Below are 26,711 nucleotides of genomic sequence, written 5' to 3'. Positions count from 1 at the left end.
TTAGATTTCTTTGTACTTTGGGCAGTTTTCAGACTTAAGCAGTGAATAATATGAAGAAATACTTCAGCTTTTGTGGAAATTATTTACCCCACTACAGATTTATCTCTTTGTTGTGACTAAGATGGGGCTGACTGCTCACCTGGGATGGCATTGGCTTTATTTCCCTGAATTTCATGCTTTTCGTTGATTGATCAAACTTTCAAACAGCATTGCAGGTGGGCTTCCCTGATCCAGCCAGTACAACATGAAAACCCCAACCTGTCTGACCTTGCAAATATCAACTGATTTCTGTGTATTCCAATTTCAGGTCTTTTAAAATGGGAACAATGACAGTACTCCTACTTTGTCAGTAATAACCAAGATAAATACTTATGGATTGCTCTAATATCAGTAATGTGAGAACCACAGAGTGCCCTGGCTTGGAAGAGACATTAAAGATCCGCTAGTCCCAACCCCTGCTGTGGGCAGGGACACCTTCCACTAAACCAGGTTGTCCAGAGCCCCATCCTTCAACCCTGCCACGGATGGGGCAGCCACAGCTTCTCTGGACAACCTGTGCCAGGGCCTCACCACCCTCACAGGGAAGAATGTCTCTCTAATATCCCACCTAAACCTGCTCTGTGTCAGTGTGAAGCCACTGCCCCTTGTCCTGTCACTTCAGGCCCTTGTCAAGAGTCTCTCTCCATCTTTCCTGTGGGCTCCCTTCAGGCACTGCAAGGCCACAATGAGGTCACCCCAAAGCCTTTTCTTTTCCAGGCTGAACAAGCCCAAACCTCCCAGCCTTTGTTCTCTCAGTAGAGGAAAATCAGCCAGCTACATGCAGAAGAACCCAAAGGATGTCAGGGTATATACCTAGAGTAATAAAACCCTGTGACTATTCCATAGAGTTCCTTCCTCTGCAGATATAGAAAGTAACAAACAGACATTTTGACTTGACAAATCTCTTCCAACACACCAGGGAAATTGGGATCCCAGCCTTCAAACCCCTTGTTCTGACCGCCTCAATACACAGATTAATCAGTCAACAGCTTAATGCAAAATGATACCACGGCAATCAGGGCATAGACAGACAGGTGTAAACACGTAACTGTGTCACAAAAATGTCACTGAGGGAAGGAATGGGAACGGAAAAGGACCTTGCTGTGACTGAGAAAAGCCTGCCTACTCCTATAGCTGATTCTAGACCTGGGGATGTAGCTGGGACCGCTGATATGGTACTGGACATTATTAATAGTCCAGTTCCCCAGTGGGATTGTGAGAGGATGCTGGGGAGTGCCAAATGTCTCCGGGGAGCTCTCAAGTGCCCTGGTGTTGGTGGCGGGGGAGGGAGGTGTAGGGCCAAAACCTGACAGAATTAACTGTGCACAAGGTGTGAGAAGCAGCTGCTGTTCCAAAGAGTGAGGTAAGCACAGAGGAACTGCTCCTGACCTTTCTCTTGGAGTCAGGCAAGTATGTGTACAGCAGCCTCATCTTGATCTCCAAAAAAAATACAGATATATCTGTTCAAGGATCAAATGTAGACACACACCTGCCATTGCAATCACCTGGATGACTCTACACAGCTCATCTGACTGTTCAGACCACAGCGTGCTCCTTGCAGCAGATGTGTTATCACAAAACTGGCCTTCAGGAAGATGTTTCATATGTTGGGAAAACTTCCCCCAACAAACAGTAGGGTCATGGTCACCCCCACAGCGTTGTGGGTTGGTCCAAAGTGCAGAGGAGTTTTACATGCTCAGGTGAGCAGTTGTCCTGCTGTGCTTTGCTCAGCCAGTCATTTGAAGAGGAAAAGGAAATGTCAGTGACTCTGTGGGCTGAACTCTATTTCCATAAGAAATTAGGCATATACCGTTCACTGGAGGCTACTGGGGCTCAGATGTGTCTTCTCTTTTGAAAATAGCCTTGAGTAAATTGATTAATACACCTCTGAACTGCTGCAGAGATGAACAAACTTCGGTGGGCTCCCCCTCAGATGTGTGGCTGCGCTCCCCTGACTGTATGCCAGAGGAATGGATTAGTTTCAAATCCCCTCACTCCATGTTCCAGTTTGGTTGGCCCTCAGGAAGGGAGGGTTAACACTTAGGGCTGCCATCACGTGGTCCCACTTCATTTTGTCTCTGAATTCTTCAGCTTTTAAGAGGACCCATCTCTTGCGAAATCTTTAGCTTCGATTTGTATGTGTTGAAATTTCCGTATCCTGAGAAGTGGAAGTGTTCAGGAGGGTCACAGTGTCTTCGGGCACATTCAGCATTCTGCAGCAATCTACCTTCATAAATCCATATTGTACAAACAGTCCATCACTGTTCTGAAATGCAGTGCTAATTTTCAGATGCAGTCATTTCACGTTCCCATATTTTTGAACATTCAGAATGCTTTCCTTGTTCTGTACCTTTCCCATGTCCCCCAAAGCACAGAGGACGAGGGCTGCATTTCTTCCCAATATAATTATTAGGGAGAGGGAGTCAACGGGGCAATCCATGGCTTGGGAGGTTGTGAAAGCAGTGCTCAGCAAACAATGACAATAATTACACTGTCCTCTTTGGTAAAAGCCTGGAAAAGCTGTCAGCCACCACAAAGGATCATTAGCTGCTCGGTCTGAAGAACAGAAGCTGCTCCTAAATTTTTTAGAAAGTGCCAAACACTTCAAGCTGACTTACATAAATCATGTGGGGTATTACAATGCTGAATGTAAAACTCAGCAGTCACTCTTCCTTCTATTCCAGTTCCTCTTAGCAATGGCTTACAAGTAAATACTTGGGCAGTCTCTCACAGTACTAGGATTTCATGCTTTCTGCAGAATATTTTAAATGATGTTTCGCTCCTTCCCTGTGTAGAATGTTCAGCTACTGACCAAAATAAAGCAATACACATAATTTTTAAATCACTACAAATTAAACAAAAATTTTCACTACTACATAAAGTGGTGAGTCTGAAAAGGGCAGAAAGTGATTTGCCAGAGTTTGTTAGGGATTGAATTTATCAAAGGAAGGAAGAGGTAAGCTTATTTACTTCTCCTAAATTTAGACCTTCCCTGAGCCACCTAGCTCAGATAGCATTAATACCCTGCTAAAACTGCAGCGATAGGCAGGAATACAAACCATTAAAATAGAGTAAATCTAAGCCACAGCTGGGAGATCAACCAGCTTTGCAATGCATGAGCTTTTCTTTTCTGTGCTGTGTGCTTTTCCCCTCTGTGCCACAAATGTCAATGATCCCCAAGTCAAACTTGCTTAGTGCAAACTAGCCACAAACACAGCCAAAATGAACTTTTGTCAGGAATTTACATGTGGAAAATTCCAAGAAGAGCCATGAAGAACAACAAAAATATCTCGCTAACATCAGCTAACCAAGAAAAATTTTAGTTTGGACAAAATTTTTTTACCTGAAATGAATCATCTAAATTAAAAAAAAAAAAAAAAAAAGAAGGAAAAAGTCATGTGATGGATTGAATTCTTGGGGGAATTTTTATACCATTCTCCAAAAGGCCAAAAACAGAGCTGCTTGTGCTGAAGTAGTTTCTGTTTACATCCACATAATCCTGTGCCCCCAGGAACCTGGAATTTGAGTCAGTCTTCCCTCAGACAGGACACGTGTGTTGAAATCTTTCCTCCAATCCAAGTCCCCTCTATAGATAATTTACTCACTGGGCTGCGTTAAGTAAGCACTTGTTCTGCTTTGTGAATTGCATTGTGGAACTCCTGGAGGCATGGCCAGAAACACCAGAATTATTTGCTTTGAAAATATGAAAAGATAAACATTTTAATGTTTTACATGTTCCTCTCCTTTTTACGGATTTAACAACACGCACGCCAAATAAATTTCAAATTATTCGCAGTTCAGACAGGCACAACATTCCATTTTGGGCAAAGAGCCATTCATCAAATGCAATACTCCCCAGACCTGCAAACAAATATACTTTTAATGTGTCTTGTAACCAGATTTCAGCCAAGGCCATAAACCAGTTGCAGTTTCCCAAAAACATCCATTTCTCCTACCTAGAATAGTGCCTTAGACACACTCTGAGGTTCTGGACTTTATGGAGAGCCTGAGAATTTTTGGTCATGGACTGGAACTTCTGAACAGCACTTACGAACTTCCTAGGTTGGAGGAACTCCCTGAAAACGGTAATCTCACCAAGCCTTTGTGTTTTCACTCTAAGTTTTGCACCCAGAAAAATATAAAGATTTGTTCTGAAACCTTTTCACTTTTGCAGCAAATAATTTGTGAAGCATAAATCAAACTACAGCTTGAAATTCGAAGTTAACATCTTTCCCACCAAATCCATAAGACATTTCACATGAAGTTCAGGAAAATACTTCTCATCATTTTTCCCATTAATGGGGTTCCTCCACAGAGAAGAAAAATAGCTCATTTTAGCTGCTCCAACTCTCAGGTCCCCAGCCCTTCCTTTTTGCATGCAGCACGACATTAGAGCCTGCAGGAACTCCAGCCTTACTTTTCCCACCTCATCACCTGCTCCAACTTGTGTATTTTGCTAGTGCCACTTAGTTTTGAGACTGAGCAGAGCAGTGATTGCATGCAGCTGCATGTTGGCATGAATAATGCTTCTGGCTTTTGAGCTGAGCCTTGTCAGAGCTTTGCTCACCATCCTGTGGGCTCGTGTGTTACCCCGTGTGTGGATTCCGGGTGCTGCGAGAAATCTGCTCAATGACATCTGTTTAATAATATTTTTACTGTTTTTAAAAGCAAATCCTATGCTGAGGGAAGGAAAAATTGCACGGCAATTTTTTATCCAGAAGGGTCTGGGCTCTGAGATCCATCTACATTAAGTTAGTATTTATTTAGGTATGACAGTAATTGTATGGTAACTGAACATCTTCGATTTTTTTCCCCCCCAAAAGCAAAACATTGCTGCAAGCAACAGTCTAGATTTAGGTGAACTCATACTGTGACAAACTGAGAATGGAGAAAACACATTTCTTGTCCATAAAAGGACAGCTCACACATCCACAGAGGGTAGCTCTAATTTTGCTGCAGTTCCAAACTATGAAGTGGGGACTCAATCTTGCAAAAAGGAGTTTTGTTTAGAGTGGATAGAAGGTTGTATGGTAAAAGATTTTTTCTTCTTTTTTTCCTTTGCCTTCTTAAACAGAAAATGGTGATTTTTTTTTTAAGTGGAAAATTTTCTGTTCAGGAGGTCTGATATTTCCACTGTTTCTCCTGGGAAAAACACAGAGTACTCACAGTGTCGAAGGAGGGGATCCTTCCCCTCATCTCAGCACTGGTGAAGCACATCTTGAGTGCTGTGTCCAGTTCTGGGCTCCTTAGTACAGGAGCGAATCCATGAAAATTATTAAGGATTGGGGTAACTGTGCTAGGAGGAGAAGCTGAGAGAGCTGGGACTGTTCATGCTGCAGAAGAGAAGTCCCAGGGGGATTTTACTGAAGTGTAGAAATACCTCACAGTAGGGAGTAATAAAGATGGAGCCAGGCTCTACTCAGAGTTGTCCATGAAAGGACAAGAGGCAATGGGAACAAACTGAGGTTTGGGAAATACTGCTGGTACATGAATTTTTTATTCTTTTTTAAGTTTAAAGGTGGTCAAACACCAGCACAGGTTGTCTAGAGGGTTGTGGAGTCTCCATCCATGGAGATATTCTAAACCTGAGTAGGCAGAGCTCTGCAAGCTGCGCTGGCTGATTCTGCTGTGAGCAGTGAGATTGGCCTAGATGATGTCCTAAGGATCCTTCCAACTCCATCTGTCCCACAGTCTGTGACTCTGTGCCTTTATCCCAGAGTGCTAGAGGTCTCTGACACGTGCTGGATGTGTTTGCAGAGCAGGAAAATCAAATCCAAGGCTTCCCTGAGTCACTTGAGGCAGTACTACAGTCAGGGTTTATCACAGACTATGAGGGTGCTCTAAGATGAGTTTTGTATTTTCTCCCTCAATCCTCTACTTGTGCAGCAAGTTTATAAACAGGTGTGCTCTGAAGTGAATGGTCTGCTTTCATCACTTAGTGTTTTACACTGATAGTTGATTTCATTTAAATATAAATGCAAATACCAAACGTATAGGTGTCCAAATACACAAGGAGAAGAAACACCTCCCTGGACAGTTGCTCATGGCTCTCAGCTACACAAACAAAATGACAGAAAGGCTTGAAAAGAAGTGACAAATAAGATTTCTAGAAGATGGACAGGAGGTAGAATTAGAAAGAGACCACAGGAGTCCACATAGAGCAGTACATGGCAAAGTACGAAGAAGCAGCACACTTTTAGGAATGGTTTTCAAAATACTATCTTTGAACAAGGTTTTTCCATTTTAGGGGGTGGTGAGGAGAGAGATGTCCTCAATCTATCCTTGAATATTTCTAATTGGTGTCAGTTTTGTTTCACCTTGTATAAATGTAACGAAGTAACTTCTTTAAAAACCACACAAAAAACAGTCCCCAATCCTGAAAACAACCCCTACAACATGGTCTGGGGGTCCATCTGCATTCCCCCACATGTATCATAGAGGCCTAATCACCACTCTCTGACCTGACTGCATCATTTTCCTTCCAGAGCTCTTTCCCTTACCAGAGAGAGAAAGAGAACAAAAGCACTATTGAAACACTGGATTTATTTCCTTCTTATGGTAACATTAAACACAAGACATTTGATAAATAAGAATTTGATGGATCTGAGAGATCTCAGCACACAAAACCTGACAACATTTAGCAACGTCAGAACTTTTTCATCTTACACCGTGATACAGTTTTCTACTCTGCATGATCCTGCAATTTTGAAACTAAACTTCTCTGTGGAATGAACTCTGTGGAAGTAACTTGGCCTCTCTCTGCTGCCAAGCCCTGGCCAGACTATACCAAGAACTACCTACCTCTGCAGAGAAATAGCTTAACTGATATATATACCACTATGCATGGAAAGAGGAAAGGCAAGGCCTAAAATATAGGTGAAATATTGAAAAAAAATTCAGAAGAGAGTTGCACTCATTAAGTATAACAAATAGTATCTGCAAAGAAACACACAGCCTGTGTTTCTATATCTCTATATATGTATCTTTAAAGACACAGATGTTACTAAAAAGAATCCCAATTTTTATGTTTACAGCCTCTAGCAAACCTCCCTCTTGGATTGTTTTAACGTTGACTTTCTTCTTCTTTGCAGATCTTACAGGTGAACAAGGTGATGTCCATCTTGTTTTATGTGATATTTCTCGCTTACCTTCGTGGCATCCAGTCTTCCAACATGGATCAAAGGAGCTTGCCAGAAGATTCGATAAATTCTCTTATTATTAAACTCATTCAGGCAGACATTTTAAAAAACAAGCTTTCTAAGCAGATGGTAGACATTAAGGAAAACTATCAAAACACGGTGCAGAAAACAGACACTCAGCAAGACATGGACGGAGAGGAAAATGTGAAATCAGACTTCCAGCCAGTTATCTCAGTGGATACAGATCTCTTAAGGCAGCAGAGACGCTACAACTCGCCCCGAGTCCTCCTGAGTGACAACACACCGCTGGAGCCGCCGCCACTGTACCTCATGGAGGATTACATCGGGAATTCCGTGGTGGTGAATAGAACCTCCCGGCGGAAGAGGTACGCGGAGCACAAGGGCCACCGGGGGGAATACTCCGTTTGTGACAGTGAAAGTTTGTGGGTCACGGACAAATCCTCTGCCATCGACATTAGGGGACACCAGGTGACTGTTCTGGGAGAAATTAAAACAGGCAACTCTCCGGTTAAGCAATACTTTTACGAAACGAGGTGTAAAGAGGCCAAGCCTGTAAAAAACGGCTGCCGTGGCATTGATGACAAGCACTGGAACTCCCAATGCAAGACATCCCAAACTTATGTCAGAGCACTGACTTCAGAAAACAACAAACTGGTGGGCTGGAGGTGGATAAGGATAGACACCTCCTGTGTGTGCGCCTTGTCCAGGAAAATAGGAAGAACATAGATCTGCATCTCTTTGCTATATAAATTATTACTTTAAATTATATGATATGCATGTAGCATATAAATGTTTATATTGTTTTATATATATTATAAGTTGACCTTATTTATTAAACTTCAGCAAATCTACAGTATATAAGCTTTCTCTCTCAATAAACAAGAGCAAAGGGTGTGTGCCTCTGCTGTGGCCAACTCCGGGGTTTTTTTTTAAGACTATGTTTGTGACACTGCTTGTCGGCAGCATACCGTAACCTTCCTGTAAAATCTGTGTAAAATCAGTATTTTTCATTCAGTATTGTCAAACCAGTGACTGTCATTTAGTAAACTTGTTAAAAATCAGTTCAATGCCAAGAGTTGTGTACATATTTATATTCCCTGCTCTATATGTTCATATTTAATTAGATCCACAGCATTGACTCCTCACCACCAAAAAGAAAAATGGACCAAAATACGTGTTGTAGCCTGCAGACGATGTCAAATTTACAGGCATCAGGTAGCCCTAAAATAAAGTTTCTGTGTATTATGCCAGCTCTGCCGGTGAAATGACCATTTTCCCTCTGTTAGCATTTCAGAATGGCTGCTAGTAATCCAGGATCATCCTTTTGTGTTTTGGAAGCACATTTGTTTTGCAACTGTTTCTAATGCTGCCAGTGCATCACTGAAAAAATATGAAAAAAATCTGAAATATTTGTAGCCAAAATTTACTGAAGCCAAGAACTGATCTAAAATGATCATTAATATAATACATAAAAGATGGTTTGTTGTGATCAGCCTCTTCCTCCTCACACAAATCAATTATCTTCTGCTTGCATTGTTGGATCATTCCTCTCTGTCTGAGTTTTTAAATTAGAAACAAAGCTGGTGGTGTCTTAACCTTAAAAGAGCCCTTGGCTTTCAAATTGTAGTAAAGAAAGATACGATATCCTGGTGTGGATATCAAAGCCACATGCCCATATGAAGGCTTCCTTCTCCTCAGCAATCCATTCTCCATCTTTCCCAGGGGGAAAAATGTGTTGAACTGCTCGAGAAATCTGGTACCTTTCACAGGAACATGAAATGAATGGTGGCTAAAATCCATGAAGTCAGTAGTTATCCTGAAGTTCCTCAATTAAGCTGATGAGTTGTTGCTTAGGACAGACAAATGTGCTAGCATGTATTTACCTCAAACTCTTCTTTGGATTGTCATGTAGCTCCACTGGGGACAGGAATAAAGACACTACTTGAAGAGATGGCCCATTACACATTAGCTGTGCAATGCCCTGGATGGGATCCCACTCCCATGAAGTAAATGAGAGTTCATGGCTAGGAACAGAATTCAGATTGGGCTGCAGACTATCTGTGTCCAGAGAGACCCAACCCACAGCCAGGGCTGGAAAGTACCAGCTATTTGAAAAGTTTTACTCTCAGTTATTTTCTGAGGGTTTTACAGCTACAGCTTTCACTGCCGTAGCGTGTTCAGCATCACGAATGAAAATGAGATCAGAGCCTCAAACACAAGGTTGCAGGATACCTTTGCTTGTAGAGCTTTCACTCCTGGAAAACCAGTTTCAAACATGCAACAGTCCATGAAAGACAGCAAGCTGTGAGGTCTCCCCTAATCCCTTACAGAGAGTGCTGCACAGCATAAAATCACCAGGGAGCGGGACAGCTTGCCTTGAGGCCAAGCTCTGGAATAGCTGTGTCTTGGAAAGCCAGGTTGGAGCTCGTGGGTATTTTCTTCAGAGGAGGCCAGAAGCAAAGCTTTTGAGAATCATCTCAACTTTCAGCATGAGGCCAGGGTATTTACCTCACAGGAAATATCATCACCTCGCAGCACTAAATCCTAACTTTGCTTCGAGCAATAGCAACTTCAGAGGTTCAATACCAAGGCAGTCATTAAAACGAGAGGATGTAATGTAACAAGGAACCCGGTATCTGATAGATCTGATTAGAATATTTCTCATTTCTTGGCAAACATTTAAAAAAAACCCAACCCCACAGAGATTTTACTTCTTTTCCTGGTAGGAAAGTTTAAGTTTTAACTAATCTTTTTGGCTTGGGGGAATAAGCATATTTTTCAGAGTTCTGTCCTGCTGGATTTTTTTTTTGTAAATTAAAAGCTTGGTTTTACACCCTGACTTTCCAAATAAAGATCATTTGCAGATGCTGGGATCAACTGAGAGCTGATATTGTCATGGATCACTAACTTTAGAGATCTCCTTTTTTCAGTGTGCCACATAGGTCGATCTCCATGTGAGAAGAGGAGGTAAGAAGACCAATTTAGCTTGGTGGAATCCCATTAATCAGAAACTACCTTGTTCCTGCAGTGTGGATGTCACTTTTGTTTACATCACTGTAAATCCAGAAAAAATCTACTGAACACAGGGAAGAAAATGTAGCTTTATAACAATGTTAACAACATTGGAGTTGATTCTAATGCCTTTATTTCTGCTCACTGAAAATCAAGGGAGGTTCATTCTTTAAAGGTTCAAAGAAAGCTATTTGTCATTTTCCACTGTAAATCCAGTAACAGGAACTGGTCTTTGACTCTTGACTTTAACAAGTATTTTACAAGCAGCCAGCAAAAATGTCTCAGACTAAATATGCCTGTCATCTGAAACACATGAGATGAGAACGGAGCATGGTGTGTACGGTTATTAGAACGGCTGCCTCTTTCCCACCCCAGGAAAACAATGAGCGGAAGTGTTACCCCCTGGATCTGATCCAGCTTCCACTAAAGTCAATGGGAAAAAAAATCTCACCTTCTCCAGTGGAAGCTGGATCAGGCCCCAAGCAAAGAAAAACCTGCAGATGTCGACCAGAGAGCAAAGCAATCCCACACATCAGTAACACGTTCCTGTAAATCCTGTGTACGCATAAGATGCTGTGTAATTTTGTAACAAGTTTGTAAACAAAGCCTGTAATAAATTTGTTAAGGTCTAATTTTCTTTTCACTGTAGCTGGGGATGGTTTTATTGTCAACTTTGGTCATGGCACAATGGATTTAAAATTCCTATCTGACTTCTATTTGGTTCATGTTAAATAATTAAGCAAATATTCAGGTCTCAACGCCAGTTTAATTTAAGCATTCTAAAAATCACTTCCATTAGGCAGCTCAGATGCTCTGTCAATATTGTTTTGCCAATAGATCATTATAAACACACATTTTATTTAGATTTTCTCCCAAATGATTGAATGCTATTCTGAAATTGCCTGTCTGTGTCAAACTGTATTTTCTCCGCTTTTCTCCCCTAGTTTTTTCCAGTCCATTTAGTAACAGCAAGAAATGCTCCACCGAGGTTTTGGGAAACCATCTGCATTTATTTTATCACCTTTGAACATGTGTTCAGGAATGAAGTCTGTGCAGAGAGTTTACTGCTACCAAGAGATTTGTGCGGCTGCACCAGGAAGAAACTTTGACTGGACTTTACAGAGTGTGTGCTCAAAACCAGTCTGCTCATACTCTGTTATTTCAATTCTTTAGCAACCCGAGGCTTTTGCATTGTGTATCTGCAGACAATACCAAACAGGAAACGAGCCTGATTGGGAGTTTCAAAATTAAAAATTTCATGATAACGACCTGCTATTTCTGACCTCTCAGCGAATGTGTTTGCACAGTGAAGTCAAGCACAGGAACATTCATTTCATTTAATAGAAACATTGTGGCAAAAGCAATGGGATTCTGTGTTCTCCATGCTTGGTAAGCGTGTGTAATTCATCATGGATGTGGGGCAGGGGGAGGAGGAAGAGGAGGAGGATAGGATAATAAGCACTACAGCTTGTGAGAAGTAAAAGGCTGTGCTCTGGCTTGGAGCATTTTAAAGTGTGGAGGGGTTTGTTCTCTGAAATGCTTTGTCTGTATTTTGTTACAGCAGATGGCAGAATGACGAAGCAAGCACAGATGTGGTGTAAAAAACCCAAGCAATACGAGGATAACAAAAAACTTTCCCGGGAAAGTCGGCCACTCGCTACCACTGTGGGTCCCTGCGGTCCTGGGCAGGTGATTGCAGAGCTCAGCCATGACATCCCTAGTTTAATGATTTAACTAATCTCTGTGGGGAAAAGAAAAAAAGGAGTATTTCTTTTCCTGAAGCTCATTACATTCATGAGCTGGATAATTTTCTTTCTTTTCTTTTTTTTTTTTTTATCCCTTTGAGTTGTTTTTTTGATTGTTTGCTTTTGGTAATCTCTAGTTGCTTTGGCACCTCTGATGAACAACAAGCGGTAATGCTTTGCATGAACGTCCCCAAATATAGATTTCTCCTCTGTTTTAGGGCTGAGCTTTGAAGCCAGCGGCACCTGAAAGCCATACTTTAGCCACGGAACTGGCCTTTTGATGTCTTGACCTCATGTTTCCTGACATTTTGATCACAGGGTCCTATTTTGGAGCTCTTACCCACACAATTAGGTGAGATCATGACCAGGCTGATTGAGAAGTGGCTGTGTACACAACAGCCAAGGAGCAAAGAGAGAGCGAGGCAGTCCTGTGCTGTCTTTGCATCCACCTTCACACATCTGCTCTGATTTCAGTCTTGAGTTGCATGATCAAGGGCTGGTGACCAAGGGTTGCTTTCTGCATGTCCAAGGGTTCAGATGCCCAGGATATCCTCGAATGGTTTGGGTTGGGAATGACCTTAAAGATTATCTCATTCCAACCCCCCTGCCATGGGCAGGGACACCTTCCCCCAGATCAGGTTGCTCAGAGCCACATTCAACCTGTCCTTGAGCACTTCCAGGGATGATCTTTGGCAGGAGGACAATTTCTCAGCTCACAGAAACATGCCTCGTGTGAATCTGGGTATAACTTCTGTAAAAGGTTGCTGTGGTTGCAGTGTTGACGCTCTCCAAAATACAGCACATTGTCACTCTTCACCTGTGTCACAGAGAGCAGACAGAATCATTGATAGACCAGCTAATTCATCCAGGAGAGGCTGTTAAGGAGGCAGGTAGCACAGTCCTTTCCTCTAAGCAAAAATATTCCTGTGGAGGGTGTGAGGAAAGCAAAGGAAGTGCTGAAAAATACAGGGAGTCGGAGCTGTTGGGTGGCAAACATCATGCAGAGATTTCGCAAAGTGAGGGAGAATTCAGCTGTTCAACTGTAACATCAGATGAAAGGCTCTTCGCTGCCATGATAAGGGTTAAATAAATGCCATCAGATCATCTGTAGCAGTAACTCAAAAGCAAAATGAACCTCTATTAATTGGGGTTAATCCCCCTGTGTTGATGAGGAATTAACCACGCTCACTGAGCACAAATGATGAAGCTTTGCTCTCAATTACCCTCTGCAGCCCCTGTTTTCAGCACTCAGGGCTATGAAGCTGTTAAGTGAGGACAAAATTTGGCTCAGATGGTACTAAACCCAAACTGAATGCATGAGGGGAAGCCCAAGTAGGAGGCATTATTCACCACAAAAAACAAGCCAAGTTTTTAACATGAGTTCATAAAAATTGCTCATTACTTTGTCTAGTTCCAGGGATTTAGGTTTTAAAATAAGTTTTGAACTGTCTGGTATGACCAGTACACATATATTTAGCAGCAATTTACAAAAGAAAAAACCCTGTAAATGGAAGTATGTGGCAAAATACTGTGTCTAGCACTGCAAATAACCTCTGTCGATTTTTATTTATGTTCTCAGTGTCTCAGAGAGGAATTTTAATATAAATCTTGGTTTTGCTTTACACACCATATTTTGTAAAGTAACCACCTCAACTTAGTGCTTGTAGAGGTTTGTGGTGTGCAGTCTTTGTGGATAATGAAGCAGAAACGTGGCTCTAAAGCTGCTGAGCAATGTGAGAGCTATAAGTCCCACACTTGTACAGCAGAGAGTGAAAACAAACATGTGAAAATGACAGAATCAGCTTCTCAGGCTCAGAGATTAAATATGTTTTAAAATATCAAATGACAGCTTTTGTCAAGTTATTACAAATATCTCAAGTCAGATTTGTATGTGACACAGCCGACTGCTCACACGGAGCATAATTTTTGTAATCTTTGTTATTGCACAAATCTACTCAGTGTGATTCCCATTAAATCCAGAAAACAGAAATTTACTCATTTCCACGCTGCTGACAGAGCATTCAGAATAACCCCAATAGATGAGCCAAATCTCAGGTCCGAGCATGATTCCTGAATTTATGTCCTAAGGATAAAACTACTAGGAAGGAATTTTTTTCTGCAGAGAGTGAGAGCTCAGCTGCCACAGTCACAGTGTCTATGCCATGCTATCACATGTTTGAAGACTTTAGGAGGTAGAATCTGCTCAGCTGGAGAGCTGATGGCAAGAAAAAGTGGCAGTAATTATTACATTGCCTCCTGGAAGGCTAGATCCCTCAAACACAGAAAATGCAGCCAACAGGATCCTCCTGATCTCAGGATCTGACTCAGAGGCACTTATTCCCTAGGTCAATAATCTTGGATTCCTGAGACTTGGCGTCAGGACATGGTACTTGTCCTAGGCCAGGGTAAAGGTGAAAAAAAACCCCTTCTCCCACCATAATCAGATAACAGCAATTATGCAAAAGGGAGTTCTCATGGGAACAGTTTTGTCTCAGACTCCCATGGCTTTTTTAATTTTTTTTTTTTCCACAGAAATGGAAGATACGGGTTTCTGAGAAAGGGCCTGCTGCCTGTAATTTTCTCAGAGGGATATGAGGGCGCTGGAGAATAGAACTTAGAGGAAATTCTCATTGAGTAGAGTTTTTCAGTGACCTATTTTCCCTGCTACAAAATTATGTGGTGAAGTTTCCTGTTTCAGGGAGAATTTGCATGTGAGTGACAATGAAAAGCACCTCAGTACTGAGACTGGATTGAGGAGAGGAGCTCAGAAATCCCTGTGGCTCCTTCCTCTCTTTTTCTAAATGCCAGGGAGACTTGAGGGTGTCAGTGGCAGAAAAAGGGAGAGCAGTGACAGAATAGCTGCGGAATGCACTTCCCTATTCACAACAGCCAGGCAAAGGCAGCACAAGGACACCTCCATCATCCCAGAGGCTGATCCTGGGATGGCCCTTCATCTCCCTCCACGGGATCTCAAACAGAAGGATCCAAAGTGCCATTTCAGAAACCAAATTTAAGAAATATCAAGGCAATGCTGCAATGGTCTGGACCTCGTTCACACAAAATGAAAGGCAAAATCTGGTGGGATTTTTTTAGCAGTATTTGCTCTTGAACAGTTTATTTGCATCCAAAATGTACAGGAAAAAATGATGTGAATAGTGGAAAGTGTCTAAGTCACACATACAATTAATAAATACTGAGCTTTGTTCTGATCTCATGCAGGTTTAATGTCTGACTTCAGTGGGATTAGTCCCAGTTTTTACTGATACAATAAAGCTTGGAATTACATCTGTGACATTTGAAAGCAGGTGGTGGGCTCTGTACGAGCTCAGACTCTCAATTTCTGTGTGCCAAGTAGCTGCTGCCTGTGTAGCTCTGTGATGGATGCCGATGGAATTATTTAATGTGCTAAATTATAGGGTATACCTACACTTCCATGCTTTAAATTACGTCTGCCCTGCACGGAGGGATATTGTTGACAGATCTCAGACTGATTCAATGCAGCTCACCAGGCAAACCCCAGGGGCTTTCCATGCCACCAAGGAAACAGTCTTCCCTGAGAACCACGATGCCGAGAATTTAAAATCAACTCTGATTCTTGCTTCAGATGGAACTTCAGTGGCCTGGTTTTGTTTGAAGAAGTGATGAGAAGTCAAAGTTAGATGTGCAGGTACTGGCATTCAGAATTAAATTCTGAAATCCATAACTATTGCCAGTACAAGAAAACTGGGAGATGAAGGTAGCATGTGCACAGTACAGGCTCAGTGAAGGCGCTCTCGGGCAGAAACAAAACTGCTTTAGGCAACAGCAGTTTATTTGGAGCAAAGACAAAGATCCCAGACCTGCTGAAAAGTGGTGCCCAAGTGAGTTTCTTTTTAATTCACCAATTAAAACTTCATGGTTTGGGCTTTCCCAGGCATTTTTCAGTAGTTATCCTTGAGCATAACTAGCATGATAACTTTTACTACATTAGAAACATTCCAGAACTACAACCTGAAATAAACTGAAATGATTGCTCCTGGTTAAGCATCACATCCTGAGTTTTGAAGCCTTTACCAGCCTTCAATAATGCCTCAGTTTGCAGATACAGCTTGACTTCATGGCTAGGAAAATTTCCTTGAGATTTTTCTCTTCATCCGCTTTTCCATAAAATCTTCATAAATACCAGAGATTTTACAGTGTCTAAACATAATCTGAAGTGTCCACTTCTGTCAGCCCTGAGGTCATCCATTCTTCCATGAAGTGTTTACTGAATATTCCATTGCCCCAAGCAATGACTTGCTCAGTGGGAACAGTGCAGGCTCCATGAGCAAAGAGCTACAGCTCAAGAGGTGTAAATATAGAAAATAACACAAAAGCTGATATCAAGAAATTCACTGGAAAGCCAGAACTGCAGCTTAAACAAAAATACAACTTTAGGAGAGAAAAGCAGAAAATGAGGGAAAACAATATCCAAAAGTTTGTAAACTTAGGGGGGAAATCAGCTAACCTTTGATAATAGCAGTAATTGGGGTTTTTTTCCCCTCACAGGGTTCATCCCCCTCTGCCTTGCAAAGTCCATTCCTTTCCCAACAAAGTGAAATACAATAGCTTGAGCTGAAATTCTGCTGTCAGGGTGATTTTAATTCTTAAATCATTTAGTGGATCTCTGCTAATGGTGTCTGTAGGAGTGGTTTATAGATCCATTCTCAAAAGCAACCCAAAAAAACCCCAAAACCGCAATCAGGATTTACTGAGAGCCAGTTCCATAGTTCAGGCTACACTGAAGTGGATTTAATTCACTCTAACTCCTTGCACAAGTCTTGATCCAAAATAGCCCTTAAGTTCATGTCCAATTAGAAAGGGAAAAGAGCTGTCAAGAAGTTGGTAAGATTAACCTGACACTTAAAGCTGAGCACATGTTCAAATGTTTTTAGGGATCAGGGTAATAATAGGGTTCATTAGTGATTTTATTCCTGGAACTTATAGTTGTTCACTAAAAAAAATCCCAAATGGAACAATAAGATGATCGAGCCTCTTAGTTCCCATCCTATAAATTTTGCTTTAAAATCCCAGGATAAAAGAAGTACAAAAGATAATCTGCAAGCATTTAAGAGTTGATCCAAAGACCATGGAAGTTTGCAAAAAGCTTCAAAAAATTTCTAGTGGGTCTTGAGTTATGTGCTTGATAATTGAACCATGGTCAATAAAATGCCATGGATTTATAGGGTGATGAAGAGAACACACCAAATAAAACTGATCATTCATTGTTTTTAGAAATCAAAGCACAAAATTAGCAGTAAAGCGTTTGGCAGCACTTCACAAATTCTTCCTTGAAAAAGTCATTCAGCTGGACTTGAATGCAACTGCCTGCCCAGGGTGCTGGGGAAAGGGCAGTCAGTTACATGTGGAGATAACTGGAAATTCCAGGGGGAAAGGTCACTCTGTGGATAACTGTGGGAACAGCTTTAGACCTGGGGTGAAGATATCGTGGCCACCTCAGTGATTGAGGTGACCACCCCAATCTCTGAAGGCAAATTGGACATTTCCCTTCAAATGAGGGGTTTGACAGCAGCACTTCCTAAAAGGTGCTGAGGCAGCAGAGAATCTTTAAGGTAGTGATGTGAGATTACTTTCTCCTTTCCTTGTACCTCTTTTTCCAATAGCTGCTTAAAGGCTGCTATAACTGCAGGTGAATATTTTAGTGACATGTCCGAAGAAACTATTTATCTGAATTTATCCCTCCTACCATCCATATACCCCATCCAAGACTTGAGCAAGTTGCTACAATAAAGTCCTAAGCTTTTCCAAGTCCTTGCTAGACGGCTTCAAAATTTATGGAAGACTTAGAGCAAACGCACAGACTTGAATGCTGTTTAATGTCGCCCTCGATGTCAGGATAGGTGAGCATCCTTCACTGCAGAGATCCAGAGGTGTTAAAAGAAAAGAACCAGTATCTGTCACTGCAGCTGGCAAACTGCAGTCAGGACAGCACTAACACTTGCTTTCACATCTCTCTTCCCTCCCAGTTAATTTCTTGTTCTGTCCTTATTAGTTCTCCAGATGAACTTATTAGTCTGTCACTCAAATGTGAGGGACTCTAAAGAAAAGGTGGCAAAAACCAGACTCTGAGATTAATGTTTCGGCCAGCTGGATACAGCTTGTATGCTGCAGGCAGGGCACCCCTGTCTTTGGGAGTGATGAATTCCATCAGACTTAAAAAGAAGGACAGAATGAGGACTTTGACTTGTTTTCTGTCAGCATAACAACCTTATCTGCAGACCACTTTCTTTGTCTCCTGGTCCACCATTCACTCATAGGCTAAAAGTAGGAACCATCTATGAGGAGAAAGGGGGTTGGGCTGAGTGAGAGGGATTTTTGGGACTGTCAGAGTGAAGTGCCCAGAAAACATGAATCTAGCCCTTAATGGAATTAGTTTTCCCTTAAAATAATAAAAAAAGAATTGCTCATCACAGGTAAATATACATTTATATAGTTATTGATTTCCATTTTACTCCATGGGAGTTTTACTAATTTTTTTATGGACTCCGCAATTCCAGAAGCCTCCCATGGGCTGGAAGACTTGTACCTAGTATGGTTTACCTACACATCCTAGCATTTCAAATTCAGATGTCCTGTCAAGGGGAAGTCCCAGGTGCTTGCAGCACACATGTGAACTCTGAAAATGAAGTTAAAGCTGTCAACACTGACCGAAAATGAAAGGGTTCACAGGACAGAGATGGAAATCCCAGGGCAAACAGCCTCAAATGAGGGAGGGGAGAGAGCGAGGAGGGGGGAAGAGACAACTTCTTTGGATATTTGGCAGTGGGGACAAAATGCCAATCCTCAAATGTGCAGTTTACAATAGAGATGACAAATTGGGTGCAAGACAATGACCCATTCCTGGGCTGGGCAGGGGACAGGATAAACCAGCTCTGGAAGACCGACTAAGGTTAAGCGTTAGTTGGGGCCGAGGAGCTGAAGGCCACCCACGCAGATCAAGTGGGAAAGCGCTAATGGGAAAGACATTTTGGGAGTTAAAAATATAACCAGTTCCTTAATCTGGGAACACAGAGCTGTAAAATAACAGCTGGACAGCAAGGCAGAACAAAGTTCTCTTCAATGGTTGAGTGAAAGGTGGTTGAATGGAAAGACAGCGTCTGCTTGATCAGAACAGGCCCTCAGCCAGGGAGGCTACGTGTGGAGAAAGGCAGGGTCACATTCCTCTGAGATGGCAGCACAGCTCTGTCGCACAGGCCAGGGCAGCAGTCTTCAAAGTCGCAATGAAATATTAGACGTTTTAAAAGGATTTCCCACTATATTGATGTTGTTCCCATAACACAAGCCAAGGAGTAGGAAGGCAGCACATCAAAACACGTTTGCATGCACTTGGAAACAGGCATTTCTTCTGCACCAGACAATGCTTTCTACTGCCTGTAAAGGCAACATTTGGGCTGCGAGTCCAAAATCTTCCTACGGCAGGCACCTGCACCAAAAGCATGAGGCTGAGAAAGCAGCCTCCATTGCTGATGGGGTTTGAAGCGATTCACAAAACCCAGGGGCATGTCAGATCCTGCAGGGATGAGCACTCCCATTCTGCCCCAGTGTCCAGCTGAACCACTTCCACTGCTCCAAGAAGAAAACCCACCCACTGTGGGCCCACCATTTAAGATTGCTGTGACTGTCCATGAGCCAGCAGTGCCCCGGGGGCCAAGAAGGTCAGTGGTGTCCTGGGGTGCATTGGGAAGATCATTGCCAGCAGGTCAGGGAAGGGATCCTGCCCCTCTGCCCAGCCGTGGGAGGCACAGCTGCAGTGCTGTGTCCAGTCCTGGGCTCCTCAGGACAGGAGGGACAGGGAGCTCCTGGAGCGGGGCCAGCAGAGGCTGAGGAGATGATTTAGGGCCTGGAGCATCCCTGACAGGGAAAGGCTGAGGGAGCTGGGGCTGTCCAGCCTGGAGAGGAGCCCCAGCTGAGAGGGGCCCTCAGCCCTGGGTGTCCCTGTGTGCAGGGAGGGCTCCGAGCAGGGCCCAGGCTCTGCTCCGTGGGGCCCAGCCATGGCACCAGAGGAATGGGCAGGGACTGATGCCCAGGAAGTTCCACCTGGACAGGAGGCAGAACTTCTTCCCTGGGCAGTGACTGAGCCCTGAACAGAGACCAGAGAGGGTGTGGAGTCTCCCTCACTGGGGATATTCCAGACCCCTCTGGACACAATCCTGTGCTGTGTGCTCTGGGATGGTCCTGCTGGAGCAGGGAGGTGGGACCAGATGAGCCACTGTGGTCCCTTCCAGCCTGACTCATCCTGGGATTCCGGGACTGTGTTTGAGTAGTGGCTGACCCAGGGCAGAGCACAGACTGAACTGTGCTGCAGTGCAGGATTGCAGAGCTCTCGTGCACGTCAGTTCAGAAGCACAACTCACACAAGGCAGTCAAGATGTCACTACAGCTGTTGCAAGGGGCTAAATATTCATCTGTCAGCAGCACCTTTGCTTGAGAGTGATCTCTGCAAACACTCAAACCACCACAGAAGAATCACAGGTCACAAGATCCAGGCTCAGGAGCTGAAAACACTCTCAGTACTTCCCAAGCACCACATTTTGTAGCAGCACAGGACACAGGCACTGATTCTGTCTGCATCCCTGCACTCTACTTTCTGCCAGCTCAGCATTCCTCACTATTGCAGTGTTTAGATTTTTTTTTCAGACTGTGGTACATGAAAAATGCAGAACAGGGACAACTTCTGCAGTTTCCTGCCTTACAGTTTTAACAGCTCTTCCTAAATCCCCTGCAAAGCCTGGAAGAAGCACAAAGCAGATAAAGACTGTCATCTCGCAGTGTAACAACTGACTGTTTCATGACGCAATAGCCACTACTCACATTTTTCCCTGGGATAAGCTGTTGGCATTCCGGAAGAAAAGGGTAGATTCCTGAGCTTACTTATGAATTTCCTGCAGGCTAACTACATTCACAGAAAAAGACTGTGTAGATCCCCTGCTGTTACTTTAATTTGTAGGCAAGCCTGTCAGCTCTTTCAATTAAAAGTTTTGGTTTGTGATGGAAATCAGGCTTCCAAATTTACTTCCTTTTCTTGCAAATACTATTCTTTATTATTCCAAAGTTATTATTCCAGTATCCTCATTATCACAGTATTATTCCATATTACCCTTCAGGAACTAGTTTTAAACCATTCAGTGGCATCCAGATTTTTAGCTGACATAATATGGGATGTATCAAGGGTGGCAACATTCACTGCTGCTGTTTAGGGACTCAGTGCATGACAGAGGTCTGAAAATTGACATCTGTTTGACACATCTCATTTCCTTGAGCTACTGTACCTCTTATTACCTTCAGCTGCTACCTCTGCCTTGTATTTTCAAATCCAAGACTACTGCAAAATGAACTTTATTTACGCAATAAACAAGGCAACTGTGTGGCACCTGTTTTAAGCATTTACCACTGACAGTGAAACTGCCTCAACTAGAGAGAAAAATAGAAATATTCCTTCAGATTACAAGAGAAGGAGCCTTCAGGAGTCTGCTTAATCAGTGTAATCTGGCAAAGTGCTGCATCCTGGAACAGACCCTGCTCTTCAGTACTAGAGAACAGAGACAATTTTTCAAAGCTGTGGACATTCATACCGCAAACGATGTGTTACAGCATTTTCGCCATGATCAAACACAAAAGAAAAGCCAGACTTACCTCTGTGTGAGCCTTTTTGGATCATCACACGTGAGCTGCAGAGGTGGAAGAAGAGACATGTGGAAAAGCAGGACAGGTACTAACCAGAACAGGCACCCAGCAGTCAGCATTTGCAAAATGGCTACAGGAAGACTGGAGCAGTTCAGCTCTGCAAGACTTAAAGGGACAGATTTCCACAAGCACGCTGGGGCAAAAGCCTCTGGAAGAGCACAATTCCCTACTGGGAGAAGGCAGGCCCTGCTCCTGGAAATATTGAAGCATGTCCTTAACTCTAAGCATGTGAGAACTGCTGTGGACTTCAGTCTGTGCAGCCGTGCACAAGCCTGCAGGACTTGATTTCCTGAGGTGCACAGAGTTGCCCAGGGAGGGGATGCTCCTGCAGAGTGCTTGTGACAGCTCCATCACAGAACGAGCGAGGTACCATCACTGGTGAGTTAGTCTGACCACTGAAGCATACATTCTACAAGCCCAGAAAGGAAAGAAAAGAATCAAAATGTGCCCTAAAAAAAATCTCAAATTGTTGCAAGAAACATTGCTCATGTATTCACTCTGATATTTCTATTTTGTTTGTTCAGCATAATACCCACAATAGGTGCCCATCTAAATGAAACAATTCCAAAGCACTTTGGACTGCTCAAAACAAGCAAAAATAACCCAAATTGTGGATTTACAGCTCCCCTCTCCTCTATAACTGAATCACAGAGTGTCAAATATTTTGCAGTAAGAGCAGAAACATCCCAATGACAGGGCACAGGAGACTTTGAAGACACCAAATCAATATCAGAGGGTTTCAAAAGAGAGCTTCCCCTTAGCTTTGCTGCCCAAGATTGTCACAGTGTGGGTGCATAGGACAACTGGAGCCTCTGTGGTGTCCCCAGACCTTTGTCCACCACAAAGGCCCCCAAAACAACACATATGATGATCCTTTTCAGTCATGAGAGGTGGCATCATGACTTTGGGACAGTCGGGAGGGGATTTCTGCAGTTACGGGATACGAATAGGTAGTGCATTTGGGCTCAGGCTTGCTCTGAAGTAGCTCTTCTATGTCACAGAGTCATAGAATCATAGAATCACAGAATCATAGACTCATAGACTCATAGAATCACAGAATCACAGTATCAAAGAATCATAGAATCACAGACTCACAGACTCATAGAATCATAAAATCAGGGAGTGGTTTGGGTTGGAAGGGACCCTAAAGACTGTCTTGTTCCAATCCTCCTGAAGAACGATGAAGATATGGTGTTGCTGATGGGATTTATTTACTCATATTGAATCATATAACTAGTTAAATGCTGAAAGAATTGAAACCCTGGGGGTTTTTTTTCATATTTTCTCCTGTGATTAGAAGCTAATCTTAGCTGTTTTCCCAATGCCATCATTTTCCTCCTGACACTGAGTTTACTCTATGCTCTGCTTGTGTTTTCACAAACATGAAATCAACATTAGGGTCAATACTGGAGATATTTTACTTTGTAAAACTTCATTAAATTCATATCACCAAATAAACCCCTGTATATGCAATAACTCAGGCTTGCACACAACCCATAAACCACTCATCTTTGATTGCCTCCAGACACAGGGGGCTGTGACCCTCTCAAACATCTTAGCACCAGAGGAATTGCCCCACAGGTTTCATTTGCTGCAGGATGTTTCAGGAAACGTGGTGGGTTTTTTTCCCCACTAATTGAAATGTCCTGAAAATGTCATGAGACTCATTCTGCTCCTACTTACAGCACTAATTTGTTCTGTGCCAGTCATCTCAGTGAGGGTGACACCAGACCCCAGTTCCCTCTGCTTAGTGGAAGTAGTTCCCACTCCGTGTTTTGTGTGGGTTGTAGCTTTTTTACAGTGTGTCATTAGCATGACTTATTACATGCTATTGACATGCCATGAAAGCTTGCCAGATGTAACTTAAAATTGAATTCTTAATGTATATCTAGACCTGAATCTGATTTTCCTTATGCTATGTTCACACTGGAGAAGCAGTAATGCTGGAGTGAGATTAGAAGGGATCTGTGGTCTGCATCCTACACCCAAGAAGAGCCATGAGGAAAATCAGGTGGAGTGATGGATGTCGAACACATGGCAGCTAGAACCTGAATTTTGAATTTCATATTATGCATTTCAAATATTACCAAGAGGGTAAGCATTTGTGGATTCTGCAATCAATTAATGGGGCGAAGTTTATCATCTCAAGGCTTCTTAATAATAGAAATTCAAAGGCAACCACTTAAGGGGACTTCTTTATACCCTGCCGTTAAAACAAATGTTTCTTTTAAGGCATTAGTACAGGTGGGAAGAATTTACCATGCAGGGATAAGAAAATCAGACAGGAAATGTTCCAATGATTGTTTTAAATATCTCTGGGTGAGGTAGCAGATAAACAGGGCTAAGGCACTTCAGAGAGTTTGAAACCTTTTGCTTTCTGAGCCAGACTGTCCTTTCCACAGACACACTCCTTAAAAAATTAGGTACCAAAAGATTTACTGGCTGGAAAGGGGAAAAGTTTTAAAATAGTTTTCTTCATTGCTTTAACATGAAGCAGCTCACAGTGTGTGTGTGTGTGTGTGTGTCCCTAGACATGAGGGCAGATTAAGATTACTCCATGCTTTGATAGAACAAATCCCTTTATAGCTTGCTTTAAAGTTCAGTTTAATTGTGTAAAAGCTGGATTTGTGCTCCCTTGAATATTTGTAGACATAAGAATTTGGGGTTTTTACTGTACTGGAGCTTAAAAATTCATCTTTTTTCCTGTATCAAATGCTGTCATATGTCACATTAGGTGGCACATACCTAATGATGCCCAGTGTGCAAATTCCTGGAGCCAGGGGTGTGTCCAACAAGGCTCTGCACACAATGGAAGTGCTCTTTAGCATACAGTTGTCTGGTCACTGTTTTAGATGATGTGAAATTGTCTCTTCACCGATTTCCAGAGGTAAAAAAGGTTTCTGGAAAGGCTGTTGGCTGAAAAGCAGCACGATAAGGAAGGAGATAAAGTAGCTGGCAGCAGAAACCTGTAATATTTGCAAAAGGAAAAGCAAGGAGGCAAAAGAAGCAGCCCTGATGGAGAAAAAAAAAGAGGCTAAGGAAGAGATTTCCTGTCTAATGAAGACAATAGTCACTTGCTTGAGAAAGCAGAGAGGAGCAGACAACAGCAGGAGAAATGTTTCCAGGGGTTCTCACAGAAATGGAATACAGAGTTTTCTTTGGCAAGTGAATTTGCTGCAAGAGCCAAATGTCTTCAGAAACAGCTTATCCTCTGGTAGCTGTCTTTTGCTTAAACTCCCTCAAAAAGCATCTGTAAAGCACTGTGAAGCATGAAGCCATTCCAAGTGCAATCAGTTAGATAAGGCAGTGTCCATTCTGCCCTGGCCACTTGTCCTGACAAACTTGGTAATTCCAAGCTCTGTGCAGGAGAGACTCCCGGCTGCCTCCTGCACTGCAGGGCATCGTGGATTGGCTGCTCATCCACAGGCCAAGTGCTTTAGCAAGAACCCAGCCCAGATGCAAAGACCAAAGGGAAAGCCTTGCTCTTAGATCTGCAGGGCTGACCTCAGAGCCCCACATCTATGCATGCTGTGCATTTTTCCTGGGAAAAAGCACCCAGTGGAGAAGCAGCAGCTCCCCACAAGCAGTTTGCCCACTTGCCTTCTATACCTGATGTTTGATTGGAGGAGGAAAGAGGCTGAGGGACAAGAAAACATCAGTCTCTAGCATTTCATTCCACAAGAAGGAGTTTTCCTTCAAGGGCATACATCAAAGTTCCCAGATAGTTGCATTTTAAATCCATCCCTTAGAGGGCAATGATCTGATTGAAGGGGGAAGTCTCTGGGGACACACACTGGCTCATGAGAGAAAATTAATGAATGGCACAGAACTGATACATGGCTGGATATGTTCTTGTTTGTCAGCTGCCAGCACCACATGCAATTAGGAAAATTCAAGTCCAGCTGAAGCCTGGACACCAGTTGCCAATTTGGCAGCAGCCTTCCTGCTGTCAGGTCTTGTTTGACAAATAGTCCCTGTTTTAGAGTGACTCAAACATTTTATCTCTCATATGTTTTAAATAAATTAGGAAAGGCACGTGCAACAACAACAAAAAATATACCCTAGAATATTTTCATTATTACCTAAATGGACTGGGGTCAGAGCCATGTATTCTATCTAACTCAACACTAAGGTATGATTTCAAGAACAGAAGTGGAAAAAAACAAGAGTCATTCGAACCAACGATTCTAAGGCTCTACTTATAAGAAGACTTAGGCAAGTGTTTAGCTTCTCACACTGCAAAACCAATGTGAGGCAACACCACTCACAGGTTTGAAATGATTTCTGGAGATCTGGTAGAGTTAAACCCCTCATTTGCTACTAGAGATGGAATTTCTGCAAAAGGGTTTCTCATGTTGATCCATAAAAGTCATATAGAATCATCACAGAATCACAGAATGGTTTGGGTTGGATGGGGCCTTAACGATCATCTTGTTCCAACCCTGTGCCATGGGCAGGGACACCTTCCTCTATCCCAGGTTGCTCAGAGCCCCATCCAACATGGCCATGAACATTTCCAGGGATGGGGCAGCCACAGCTTCTCTGGGCAACCTGTGCCAGGGCCTCAGCACCCTCACAGGGAAGAATTTCTTCCTCTTATTAATCTAAACCCACTCTCTGTCAGTGTGAAGCCATCCTCCCTTGTCCTGTCACTCCAGGCCCTTGTCAAGAGTCTCTCTCCAAAATTAAATGCGTAACTTTGGGAGGAATCCTACAGACTCATAATGAGTGGAAGAAGTTTTCTTATAAAAAGTGGCCAATAAATAGCAATTTCCTTATTTTCGGAAGTATTATACCTTTCTATGAAATGGAGATGTGTGAAATTAGTTCTACTTCTTTTTAAGTTAAAATTTTGTGTCTGTTTTATTTCCCCTCTCTGCCTTAGTCTTGTTCATCTCTATGGTAAGGATTTTTTTTTTTTTTCCCCAAATATGAGACAAAAGGATTTATGCTCTCTTTAAAGATGGAAATCCATGGAAGTTTGACATTTATTGCAAGGGGGACTAGGAGTTCACCTGGAATTTATTTATTT

General features: G+C 42.7%; 1 protein-coding gene and 1 long non-coding RNA gene across 2 annotated transcripts in view; one reads left to right on the top strand and one right to left on the bottom strand.

Annotated features, from left to right (window-relative positions):
- NTF3 (neurotrophin 3) overlaps window positions 1-10,848 on the top strand; it is a 49,388-nt gene extending 38,540 nt beyond the window's left edge. Inside the window, exon 2 of the mRNA XM_042051022.1 lies at window positions 7,131-10,848. Coding sequence (XP_041906956.1) covers window positions 7,131-7,925 — 795 coding nt within the window. The 3' untranslated portion in view covers window positions 7,926-10,848. The remainder of the gene's footprint in view (window positions 1-7,130) is intronic.
- LOC121675489 overlaps window positions 1-21,910 on the bottom strand; it is a 35,021-nt gene extending 13,111 nt beyond the window's left edge. Inside the window, exon 1 of the long non-coding RNA XR_006020082.1 lies at window positions 21,629-21,910. This is a non-coding gene — a long non-coding RNA (uncharacterized LOC121675489). The remainder of the gene's footprint in view (window positions 1-21,628) is intronic.
- Between the last annotated feature and the right edge of the window lie 4,801 nt (window positions 21,911-26,711).

The sequence above is a fragment of the Corvus kubaryi genome, unplaced genomic scaffold, assembly GCF_017639235.1.
Source record: "Corvus kubaryi isolate FWS band 111438036 unplaced genomic scaffold, C.kubaryi_AGA036_p1.0 74, whole genome shotgun sequence".
NCBI lineage: Eukaryota > Metazoa > Chordata > Aves > Passeriformes > Corvidae > Corvus > Corvus kubaryi.
The sequence above is the reverse complement of the archived record's forward strand: the minus strand, read 5'-3'. Positions and strand labels throughout refer to the sequence as shown.